At 46.1% G+C, this 14193-nt stretch overlaps 1 protein-coding gene across 4 annotated transcripts in view; it reads left to right on the plus strand.

Annotated features, from left to right (window-relative positions):
* The window catches only part of LSAMP (limbic system associated membrane protein), a 1679098-nt gene that overhangs the window by 1441549 nt on the left and 223356 nt on the right, over positions 1–14193 (plus strand). For all 4 annotated transcript variants that reach the window (XM_075263299.1, XM_075263298.1, XM_075263300.1 and 1 more), the window contains one exon: positions 6181–6306. In XM_075263299.1, coding sequence (XP_075119400.1) covers positions 6181–6306 — 126 coding nt within the window. The remainder of the gene's footprint in view (positions 1–6180; positions 6307–14193) is intronic.

Genomic DNA, 14193 nt, shown 5'->3' on the forward strand with positions numbered 1-14193 from the left:
GTACGGGTTCTTCCTAAACTGTATACTGACAATTCCCTATGAGGAAAAATATGAAACATTAGCTCCTTCCAGAAGAAGAAAGCTGCCTGTAGTGTCGCCTGAAGGTATCTAGCCTGGAGGTCATTGTCTAGACCTAATAAATCTTTCAACAAGACCAGGAATACCCGGCTCGGCCATAGTTTTGATACAGTAACACTCCCTCCAATAGGGGGCACTAGTGAGACAGTTTGCTTGCTAATATAATTTCCAAAGGAACCCATTGGCAGGGATCCAGTTGGGTACGTGGTTAATCCATTATCGTAGACAGTGTTTTTGGAGTACGTGTGGAGAAGCCATCTGTTCCTGTATGTTCTGCTCCTCGTCAGTGGTTTTCAGCTCAGAGTTGATGGCTTAGTTGACTACTCTAGCCAATGCTGTGTCAGAACAGAAGTACATCATAGATATGTCAGTGGTGGTTCGCCAAGATAACTTGCATCGGTGCAACACTTAGATTCCAACCATTAGAACGTGTGCCATTGGTTACTTCATGTGCTCAGTCCTGCTAATGATCATGTCCAGTTGATAGGCTACATTCCTATGGATAGCCACATCCGGCTGATAGGGTAGGTTCCTGCTGAAGATCATGTCTAGTCAATAGGCTAGGTTCCTCCTGATGGCTACGTCCAGCTGATAGGGTAGGTTCCTCCTGAAGATCATGTCCAGTCAATAGGCTACGTTCCTATGGATAGCCACATCCGGCTGATAGGGTAGGTTCCTACTGAAGATCATGTCCAATCAATAAGCTAAGATCCTCCTGATGGCCATGTCCAGTGGATAGGTTAGGTCCCTGCACTATCAGATCCTGATATTGACCCTTGATTAACTCTGACCTCAGTCTTGTACCTATAGATTGATCTTGTGACTTTTGTCTTATCCTTTGGACTATTTACCCAGTACCTGTTGTCCTACTCCTGGTTTTGACCCTTGGCTAGGCTTATGACTACCTATCTATTTCACCATATAGCCTGTTGACTACTCTGCCTTGGTTCCCTTCCATTTTGCAACTAATCTTTCACCTGCAAGTCTATACCATACGGTGAAGGAGCCTTGACTTTGCACTCTAGCAAGTGCCAAATGGATTATGGTCTAGAGAGTCCACATCTCTGGTAGGTGACCACATCACTACTATGGTCCATTGACTATCACATTACCCTAGTGTCCTTTAGCCAATATGTCCAACCCATCAAGACAAAGGAAAAAACAAGACTGTGGATTTGCACTAGTACAACCATCATCCCTGTATACTAATCATGTGGTCCCTTGGTAGACTAGGAAGGGACACTCAATCCATTGAGAAGAAGGAAGTGGTCTACATGAGCTTGGGTCACCATGGGTCAACAACACAGGTATATAACTCCATCCCCCTTCCCAATGGTACCAGTGTCCTTATATCATGGGTCAACAACACCGGCCGCAGGTATATAACGCCATCCCCCTTCCCAATGGTACCAGTGTCCTTATATCATGGGTCAACAACACTGGCCACAGGTATATAACTCCATCCCCCTTCCCAATGGTACCAGTGTCCTTATATCATGGGTCAACAACAGCGGCCGCAGGTATATAACTCCATCCCCTCTCCCAATGGTACCAGTGTTCTTATATCATGGGTCAACAACAGCGGCCGCAGGTATATAACTCCATCCCCCTTCCCAATGGTACCAGTGTCCTTATATCATGGGTCAACAACACTGGCCACAGGTATATAACTCCATCCCCCTTCCCAATGGTACCAGTGTCCTTATATCATGGGTCAACAACAGCGGCCGCAGGTATATAACTCCATCCCCCTTCCCAATGGTACCAGTGTCCTTATATCATGGGTCAACAACAGCGGCCGCAGGTATATAACTCCATCCCCCTTCCCAATGGTACCAGTGTCCTTATATCATGGGTCAACAACAGCGGCCACAGGTATATAACTCCATCCCCCTTCCCAATGGTACCAGTGTCCTTATATCATGGGTCAACAACACTGGCCACAGGTATATAATTCCATCCCCCTTCCCAATGGTACCAGTGTCCTTATATCATGGGTCAACAACAGCGGCCGCAGGTATATAACTCCATCCCCCTTCCCAATGGTACCAGTGTCCTTATATCATGGGTCAACAACAGCGGCCGCAGGTATATAGCTCCATCCCCCTTCCCAATGGTACCAGTGTCCTTATATCATGGGTCAACAACAGCGGCCGCAGGTATATAACTCCATCCCCCTTCCCAATGGTACCAGTGTCCTTATATCATGGGTCAACAACAGCGGCCGCAGGTATATAGCTCCATCCCCCTTCCCAATGGTACCAGTGTCCTTATATCATGGGTCAACAACAGCGGCCGCAGGTATATAGCTCCATCCCCCTTCCCAATGGTACCAGTGTCCTTATATCATCCCTTCGACTCTATAAATGGATTGTAAGTTCATGAATTATAATGGCCTTGAATTTACATTTTAACTACTCTGCATTTTAAGGACAATAAACCTCAATTCTTTGCTTCTCAATTCGCCCTGGATGTGATATAAGAATATTTTGTGTCTAGGTCTTTACCATAATAACACGTGTATTACGGGGCTTCTTAAAAAACATACAGACGCCATTAAAACTCACCAGGCAGGTAGCGACTCCTCTGTTTACTCTGCAGCAAGTAAAGCAGAAAATGATTTTGTTTCATTCCTGACTACACACGGATCCTGCAACCGAGAAACTGAAAATGAGAGACACAAAATGAAAGAAATGATTTTGTTGGAGACCCAGGAGAGGAGGCCGAGCTGCCGCAGTAGAAAGGGAAGCCATCTAGAAAAGAGCCAGCGAGAAGGAAGAGGGTTTATGGATGTTAAATGCAGGAAATGGGCCGATATTAGTGACAAGAGGAAGGAGAAGAAGAGCGGATCCGAAAAGAAGATCTCCCCGAAAATCTGCAACAAACAATTGTTTGGTTCTCATCTGTCAAGTTCTTACTATTAGAGATGAGCGAATGGCGTTCCATCGAATACAGATTCGATCGAATATCAGGGCGTTCGATGTATTCGTTCACAATCGAATACCACGAGGCAAACACAGTAAAAATTTGTATCCCCTCCCAACAAATCGGAAAAAGGAATTGGCGACTGAAATCAGGTGACCTCCAATTTAGACGAATGGTGGATTTAACATTCGATTAATTTGAGACTGTGAAATATGTGACTGTGAGACAGAGACAGATGTACAGGCAGGTTAGCTAGGGGTTACCTTTATTTAGGGGAGAATGTCACTCACCCAGCTCTTTGGGGTCTATCTGGTCGGGATCCCTGTCAGCTTGCGATATGCTACATCAGATGCAGCAGAGCTGAGTGTGCAGTATGGTTCGACGCACATTCAGCTCTTTTGCATCTGATGTAGCAGTACTGAGTGTGCGTTGAACCCTGCTGCACACTCAGCTCTGCCGCTTCTCTGTGTAGCAGTTTTGTGTCAGCACTGATACATCTGAGATCAGACCACAATGGAAACTGCTGTGGACGGATCTTAGACTCCGCCTCCTCTGGCAGAACCGGCGTTGATTGGCCAAATGCTGTACACTGGCCAATCAACGCTGGTCAATGTAAGTTTTCCTATGGGAAAAAGTCAGCTCCCGCATATCGCAATCTGACAGGGATCCCGACATAATACAGTGACTTGGGCTTGTTAGATGCCCCCAGACATGCTTCCCCTCCTGTCCCAGTTGCATTGCAGAGGTGTTGGCATCATTTGCTGAGGTGTCTTAGTGGACTTGGTGACTCTCCTGAGACGAATGGTGGGATCCCCTGAAATGAAGCATTTTTCCCCATAGACTAGTCGAATATTGAGTGGTTATTCAAAACGAATATCGAATATTTTACTGTTTGCTCATCTCTACTTACTATAATGCTTTCTAGAAAAGTTGGTTGACAACCCATATGTGCAGTAATAACAGTGATCCTAGTATTCCCAGTAATAACAATGCTCCCAGTATTCCCAGTAATAACAGCACTCCCAGTATTCCCAGTAATAACAGCACTCCCAGTATTCCCAGTAATAACAATGCTCCCAGTATTCCCAGTAATAACAATGCTCTCAGTATTCCCAGTAATAACAATGCTCCCAGTATTCCCAGTATTCCCAGTGCTCCCAGTATCCCCAGTAATAGTATTCCCAGTATTCCCAGTAATAGTATTCCCAGCGCTCCCAGTATTCCCAGTAATATCAATGCTCCCAGTATTCCCAGTAATAACAATGCTCCCAGTATTCCCAGTATTCCCAGTGCTCCCAGTATCCCCAGTAATAGTATTCCCAGTATTCCCAGTAATAGTATTCCCAGCGCTCCCAGTATTCCCAGTAATATCAATGCTCCCAGTATTCCCAGTAATAACAATGCTCCCAGTATTCCCAGTGCTCCCAGTATCCCCAGTAATAGTATTCCCAGTATTCCCAGTAATAGTATTCCCAGCGCTCCCAGTATCCCCAGTAATAGTATTCCCAGTATTCCCAGTGCTCCCAGCATCTCTTGGACTGTTTCGTCTCCCCGCCCCGCTGACCAGACCATCCATAACCCTCACTATATATCTTTACATTCTGCACACTTGCTTAGTGGTTACAAAGTGTCCGTATCCTTTATCTCCTGTGTCATTACTTCTACTCCAGTCACTACCAATGCTGCTGTCAGTAACTCTAGCTTCTTGGTCCTGGGCTATACATCAATACTGACTGTGACCCCTCTCTATTCTTCCCTATGCTACATGGCAGTATATATATAAAGTGAATGGCTGTGACTGTGACACTGTAGTAATCCCGTCCGGTTGTATTTCTGGTGATTCTTAAGTTTGCCAACCTGTAAATCTCATCACAATCGCATTCCCTTTATCCTGTGACGTAGCTGGTGACAGTGCGATGTGCGGTCATGCAACAGGCCTCCGCTCCGACAGGGCGCTGCACGCTGGTAATGGGAAAGCAGCAGTATTAGGATTCCAGCTCTGGATGATTTCACTCCAGTTCAGTAGAAAATAAATAAGACTTTTATGCCGTAATTTACTGAACATGTAGATTTACACTGTAAATGTAAAAAGCGGAGATTCCCTATAATGAAATGTCTGCACTCTGCAGCAAACAGGACCGAAAATCTCTCCAGTCGCCTATAAAGTCCATGTAAAATATGGTTAGTGGTTTGAAGGGCTGCACCTGCCTGCAAATCTTCATCTCCAGCATCTGCAGTGGAAGGCGCTGCTTCCTTAATGCCTGGAAAGTGAGCGCTCCTGCCTGCCAGCTGTGATTTATTGGCCCAGGCTTTCTCTGTTTTCTTTTAATATCCAGCATATATAATACATAACCTTGTCAGAGCCGCTCAATCACTTGTATTCATCCTCCTGTCTGCTTACCTGCCGCACCACAAACCGGGACCGTAACACATTAGGTGGAGATAGACTGTTAACAAATAGAATTAGGGCTGTAATTCCGTATTGGTACTGTAGGGCGGCGCAATGCATGGTTCAAACAGGAATGAGGAAGTGTGATGGAAACTCATTGGGAAGGAACAATAGAAGGGGGATGAGGAGTCATCGCTTGTAACATAAGAATCCCCAAAAAAGGAGAAGTTACCAAAACTTCTAAGTCTCCTAGACTGTTCATACAGAATAAGGGGAGACTCCGGGACAAGGTGGCAAATCCACAGGGCGCTGCGGGGTCTGGTCTGTAGAAAGGTCTGGTTTGGGATCTGTATACAGGGGATCTGGGGTGTGTATAGAAGTCTTATCTGGGGTCTTTATACAAGGGCAGGGTCTGGAGTCCCTATACAGGGGTCTGGTCTCATCTATATAATGGTCTGGGGTCTCTATACAGGAGTCTGGTTTGAGGTTTGTATAAAAGTCTTATTTGGGGTCTTTATAAGAGGTAGGGGGTCTGAATATAGGGGGATTGGTCTGAGATCTGTATAATAGTCTGCTCTGGGGTCTCTATACAGGGAGTGCAGTCTGGAGTGTGTCAAAGGGATGTTACTACATGGCTACTTGTTCTATATAAATGGGCAAAAAATTCTGGTCTACTTCCACCACCATAACAGTAATGTTTGCTGGGCTACAAAGGGTTAACCACGTCCTTACAATGTCTCAGACGCGTCTTTAGGACTGACTCTGATGTTTCTATTGTTCCTTGTCAGTTCCACCAAAGATCTCCAACATCTCCGCAGACATCACTGTGAACGAAGGGAGCAACGTGACTCTGGTGTGCATCGCCAATGGACGCCCAGATCCAATCATCACTTGGAGGCATCTGAACCCAACAGGTTAGACCCTTCCTCATATGTGTCCTGTATAATGCTGGGGCTGGGGGCTGCTCTGCACTATGGAGATGCCCCCGGCCAGAGAACACAATCTCATTATTGGAGTTCTTAGTGTTACCTGCTTTTGTGTAGATAAAGGGAAAAGTTCTGCAACTTCGTAATATTCTTTGTGTTTCAATTCATCATTATCGCCAAGACCTCTGCTCACTGTCAGTGAATGAAACTATTCAGGGTGTAAGCTTTTGAGGACCCAAATACTGTGCACTATGCTGCTTAGATCACATGGACGCTGTACACTATGCTGCCTGGATCCCATGGACACTGTACACTATGCTGCTTAGATCACATGGACACTGTACACTATGCTGCCTGGATCACATGGACACTGTACACTATGCTGCTTAGATCACATGGACACTGTACACTATGCTGCCTAGATCACATGGACACTGTACACTATGCTGCTTAGATCACATGGACACTGTACACTATGCTGCTTAGATCACATGGACACTGTACACTATGCTGCTTAGATCACATGGACACTGAACACTATGCTGCTTAGATCACATGGACACTGTACACTATGCTGCCTGGATCCCATGGACACTGTACACTATGCTGCCTGGATCACATGGACACTGTACACTATGCTGCTTAAATCACATGGACGCTGTACACTATGCTGCCTGGATCACATGGACACTGTACACTATGCTGCCTGGATCACATGGACACTGAACACTATGCTGCTTAGATCACATGGACACTGTACACTATGCTGCCTGGATCACATGGACACTGTACACTATGCTGCCTGGATCACATGGACACTAAACACTATGCTGCCTGGATCACATGTACACTGTACACTATGCTGCTTAGATCACATGGACACTGTACACTATGCTGCTTAGATCACATGGACACTGTACACTATGCTGCCTGGATCCCATGGACACTGTACACTATGCTGCCTAGATCACATGGACACTGTACACTATGCTGCTTAGATCACATGGACACTGTACACTATGCTGCCTGGATCACATGGACACTGTACACTATGCTGCTTAGATCACATGGACACTGTACACTATGCTGCTTAGATCACATGGACACTGTACACTATGCTGCTTAGATCACATGGACACTGTACACTATGCTGCCTGGATCACATGGACACTGTACACTATGCTGCTTAGATCACATGGACACTGTACACTATGCTGCTTAGATCACATGGACACTGTACACTATGCTGCCTGGATCCCATGGACACTGTACACTATGCTGCCTGGATCACATGGACACTGTACACTATGCTGCTTAAATCACATGGACGCTGTACACTATGCTGCCTGGATCACATGGACACTGTACACTATGCTGCCTGGATCCCATGGACACTGTACACTATGCTGCTTAGATCACATGGACACTGTACACTATGCTGCCTAGATCACATGGACACTGTACACTATGCTGCTTAGATCACATGGACGCTGTACACTATGCTGCCTGGATCACATGGACACTGTACACTATGCTGCTTAGATCACATGGACACTGTACACTATGCTACCTGGATCCCATGGACACTGTACACTATGCTGCTTAGATCACATGGACACTGAACACTATGCTGCTTAGATCACATGGACACTGTACACTATGCTGCCTGGATCACATGGACACTGTACACTATGCTGCTTAGATCACATGGACACTGTACACTATGCTGCTTAGATCACATGGACACTGTACACTATGCTGCCTAGATCACATGGACACTGTACACTATGCTGCCTAGATCACATGGACACTGTACACTATGCTGCTTAGATCACATGGACACTGTACACTATGCTGCCTGGATCACATGGACACTGTACACTATGCTGCTTAGATTACATGGACACTGTACACTATGCTGCTTAGATCACATGGACACTGTACACTATGCTGCCTAGATCACATGGACACTGTACACTATGCTGCTTAGATCACATGGACACTGTACACTATGCTGCCTGGATCACATGGACACTGTACACTATGCTGCTTAGATCACATGGACACTGAACACTATGCTGCTTAGATCACATGGACACTGAAGACTATGCTGCTTAGATCACATGGACACTGTACACTATGCTGCCTAGATCACATGGACACTGTACACTATGCTGCCTGGATCACATGGACACTGTACACTATGCTGCCTGGATCACATGGACACTGTACACTATGCTGCCTAGATCACATGGACACTGTACACTATGCTGCCTGGATCACATGGACACTGTACACTATGCTGCCTAGATCACATGGACACTGTACACTATGCTGCTTAGATCACATGGACACTGTACACTATGCTGCTTAGATCACATGGACACTGAACACTATGCTGCTTAGATCACATGGACACTGTACACTATGCTGCCTGGATCACATGGACACTGTACACTATGCTGCCTGGATCACATGGACACTGTACACTATGCTGCCTAGATCACATGGACACTGTACACTATGCTGCCTGGATCACATGGACACTGTACACTATGCTGCCTAGATCACATGGACACTGTACACTATGCTGCTTAGATCACATGGACACTGTACACTATGCTGCTTAGATCACATGGACACTGTACACTATGCTACCTGGATCACATGGACACTGTACACTATGCTGCTTAGATCACATGGACACTGTACACTATGCTGCTTAGATCACATGGACACTGTACACTATGCTGCTTAGATCACATGGACACTGAACACTATGCTGCTTAGATCACATGGACACTGTACACTATGCTGCCTGGATCCCATGGACACTGTACACTATGCTGCCTGGATCACATGGACACTGTACACTATGCTGCTTAAATCACATGGACGCTGTACACTATGCTGCCTGGATCACATGGACACTGTACACTATGCTGCCTGGATCACATGGACACTGAACACTATGCTGCCTGGATCACATGGACACTGTACACTATGCTGCCTGGATCACATGGACACTGTACACTATGCTGCCTGGATCACATGGACACTGAACACTATGCTGCCTGGATCACATGTACACTGTACACTATGCTGCTTAGATCACATGGACACTGTACACTATGCTGCTTAGATCACATGGACACTGTACACTATGCTGCCTGGATCCCATGGACACTGTACACTATGCTGCCTGGATCACATGGACACTGTACACTATGCTGCTTAAATCACATGGACGCTGTACACTATGCTGCCTGGATCACATGGACACTGTACACTATGCTGCCTGGATCCCATGGACACTGTACACTATGCTGCTTAGATCACATGGACACTGTACACTATGCTGCCTAGATCACATGGACACTGTACACTATGCTGCTTAGATCACATGGACGCTGTACACTATGCTGCCTGGATCACATGGACACTGTACACTATGCTGCTTAGATCACATGGACACTGTACACTATGCTGCCTGGATCCCATGGACACTGTACACTATGCTGCTTAGATCACATGGACACTGAACACTATGCTGCTTAGATCACATGGACACTGTACACTATGCTGCCTGGATCACATGGACACTGTACACTATGCTGCTTAGATCACATGGACACTGTACACTATGCTGCTTAGATCACATGGACACTGTACACTATGCTGCCTAGATCACATGGACACTGTACACTATGCTGCCTAGATCACATGGACACTGTACACTATGCTGCTTAGATCACATGGACACTGTACACTATGCTGCCTGGATCACATGGACACTGTACACTATGCTGCTTAGATCACATGGACACTGTACACTATGCTGCTTAGATCACATGGACACTGTACACTATGCTGCCTAGATCACATGGACACTGTACACTATGCTGCTTAGATCACATGGACACTGTACACTATGCTGCCTGGATCACATGGACACTGTACACTATGCTGCTTGGATCACATGGACACTGAACACTATGCTGCTTAGATCACATGGACACTGAACACTATGCTGCTTAGATCACATGGACACTGTACACTATGCTGCCTAGATCACATGGACACTGTACACTATGCTGCCTGGATCACATGGACACTGTACACTATGCTGCCTTGATCACATGGACACTGTACACTATGCTGCCTAGATCACATGGACACTGTACACTATGCTGCCTGGATCACATGGACACTGTACACTATGCTGCCTAGATCACATGGACACTGTACACTATGCTGCTTAGATCACATGGACACTGTACACTATGCTGCTTAGATCACATGGACACTGAACACTATGCTGCTTAGATCACATGGACACTGTACACTATGCTGCCTAGATCACATGGACACTGTACACTATGCTGCTTAGATCACATGGACACTGTACACTATGCTGCCTGGATCACATGGACACTGTACACTATGCTGCCTAGATCACATGGACACTGTACACTATGCTGCCTGGATCACATGGACACTGTACACTATGCTGCCTAGATCACATGGACACTGTACACTATGCTGCTTAGATCACATGGACACTGTACACTATGCTGCTTAGATCACATGGACACTGTACACTATGCTACCTGGATCACATGGACACTGTACACTATGCTGCTTAGATCACATGGACACTGAACACTATGCTGCTTAGATCACATGGACACTGTACACTATGCTGCCTGGATCACATGGACACTGTACACTATGCTGCTTAGATCACATGGACACTGAACACTATGCTGCTTAGATCACATGGACACTGAACACTATGCTGCTTAGATCACATGGACACTGTACACTATGCTGCCTAGATCACATGGACACTGTACACTATGCTGCCTGGATCACATGGACACTGTACACTATGCTGCCTGGATCACATGGACACTGTACACTATGCTGCCTAGATCACATGGACACTGTACACTATGCTGCCTGGATCACATGGACACTGTACACTATGCTGCCTAGATCACATGGACACTGTACACTATGCTGCTTAGATCACATGGACACTGTACACTATGCTGCTTAGATCACATGGACACTGAACACTATGCTGCTTGGATCACATGGACACTGAACACTATGCTGCTTAGATCACATGGACACTGTACACTATGCTGCTTAGATCACATGGACACTGTACACTATGCTGCTTAGATCACATGGACACTGTACACTATGCTGCTTAGATCCCATGGACACTGTACACTATGCTGCCTAGATCACATGGACACTGTACACTATGCTGCTTAGATCACATGGACACTGTACACTATGCTGCTTAGATCACATGGACACTGTACACTATGCTGCCTGGATCACATGGACACTGTACACTATGCTGCTTAGATCACATGGACACTGAACACTATGCTGCTTAGATCACATGGACACTGTACACTATGCTGCCTGGATCACATGGACACTGTACACTATGCTGCTTAGATCACATGGACACTGTACACTATGCTGCCTAGATCACATGGACACTGTACACTATGCTGCTTAGATCACATGGACACTGTACACTATGCTGCCTGGATCACATGGACACTGTACACTATGCTGCTTAGATCACATGGACACTGAACACTATGCTGCTTAGATCACATGGACACTGTACACTATGCTGCCTGGATCACATGGACACTGTACACTATGCTGCTTAGATCACATGGACACTGTACACTATGCTGCTTAGATCACATGGACACTGTACACTATGCTGCCTAGATCACATGGACACTGTACACTATGCTGCCTAGATCACATGGACACTGTACACTATGCTGCTTAGATCACATGAACACTGTACACTATGCTGCCTGGATCACATGGACACTGTACACTATGCTGCTTAGATCACATGGACACTGTACACTATGCTGCCTAGATCACATGGACACTGTACACTATGCTGCTTAGATCACATGGACACTGAACACTATGCTGCTTAGATCACATGGACACTGTACACTATGCTGCCTAGATCACATGGACACTGTACACTATGCTGCTTAGATCACATGGACACTGTACACTATGCTGCTTAGATCACATGGACACTGTACACTATGCTGCTTAGATCACATGGACACTGAACACTATGCTGCTTAGATCACATGGACACTGTACACTATGCTGCCTAGATCACATGGACACTGTACACTATGCTGCCTGGATCACATGGACACTGTACACTATGCTGCCTGGATCACATGGACACTGTACACTATGCTGCCTAGATCACATGGACACTGTACACTATGCTGCCTGGATCACATGGACACTGTACACTATGCTGCCTAGATCACATGGACACTGTACACTATGCTGCTTAGATCACATGGACACTGTACACTATGCTGCTTAGATCACATGGACACTGTACACTATGCTGCTTAGATCACATGGACACTGAACACTATGCTGCTTAGATCACATGGACACTGTACACTATGCTGCCTAGATCACATGGACACTGTACACTATGCTGCTTAGATCACATGGACACTGTACACTATGCTGCCTGGATCACATGGACACTGTACACTATGCTGCCTGGATCACATGGACACTGTACACTATGCTGCCTAGATCACATGGACACTGTACACTATGCTGCCTGGATCACATGGACACTGTACACTATGCTGCCTAGATCACATGGACACTGTACACTATGCTGCTTAGATCACATGGACACTGTACACTATGCTGCTTAGATCACATGGACACTGTACACTATGCTACCTGGATCACATGGACACTGTACACTATGCTGCTTAGATCACATGGACACTGTACACTATGCTGCTTAGATCACATGGACACTGTACACTATGCTGCTTAGATCACATGGACACTGAACACTATGCTGCTTAGATCACATGGACACTGTACACTATGCTGCCTGGATCCCATGGACACTGTACACTATGCTGCCTGGATCACATGGACACTGTACACTATGCTGCTTAAATCACATGGACGCTGTACACTATGCTGCCTGGATCACATGGACACTGTACACTATGCTGCCTGGATCACATGGACACTGAACACTATGCTGCCTGGATCACATGGACACTGTACACTATGCTGCCTGGATCACATGGACACTGTACACTATGCTGCCTGGATCACATGGACACTGAACACTATGCTGCCTGGATCACATGTACACTGTACACTATGCTGCTTAGATCACATGGACACTGTACACTATGCTGCTTAGATCACATGGACACTGTACACTATGCTGCCTGGATCCCATGGACACTGTACACTATGCTGCCTGGATCACATGGACACTGTACACTATGCTGCTTAAATCACATGGACGCTGTACACTATGCTGCCTGGATCACATGGACACTGTACACTATGCTGCCTGGATCCCATGGACACTGTACACTATGCTGCTTAGATCACATGGACACTGTACACTATGCTGCCTAGATCACATGGACACTGTACACTATGCTGCTTAGATCACATGGACGCTGTACACTATGCTGCCTGGATCACATGGACACTGTACACTATGCTGCTTAGATCACATGGACACTGTACACTATGCTGCCTGGATCCCATGGACACTGTACACTATGCTGCTTAGATCACATGGACACTGAACACTATGCTGCTTAGATCACATGGACACTGTACACTATGCTGCCTGGATCACATGGACACTGTACACTATGCTGCTTAGATCACATGGACACTGTACACTATGCTGCTTAGATCACATGGACACTGTACACTATGCTGCCTAGATCACATGGACACTGTACACTATGCTGCCTAGATCACATGGACACTGTACACTATGCTGCT

Source organism: Leptodactylus fuscus, chromosome 2 (assembly GCF_031893055.1).
Source record: "Leptodactylus fuscus isolate aLepFus1 chromosome 2, aLepFus1.hap2, whole genome shotgun sequence".
Taxonomy (NCBI): domain Eukaryota; kingdom Metazoa; phylum Chordata; class Amphibia; order Anura; family Leptodactylidae; genus Leptodactylus; species Leptodactylus fuscus.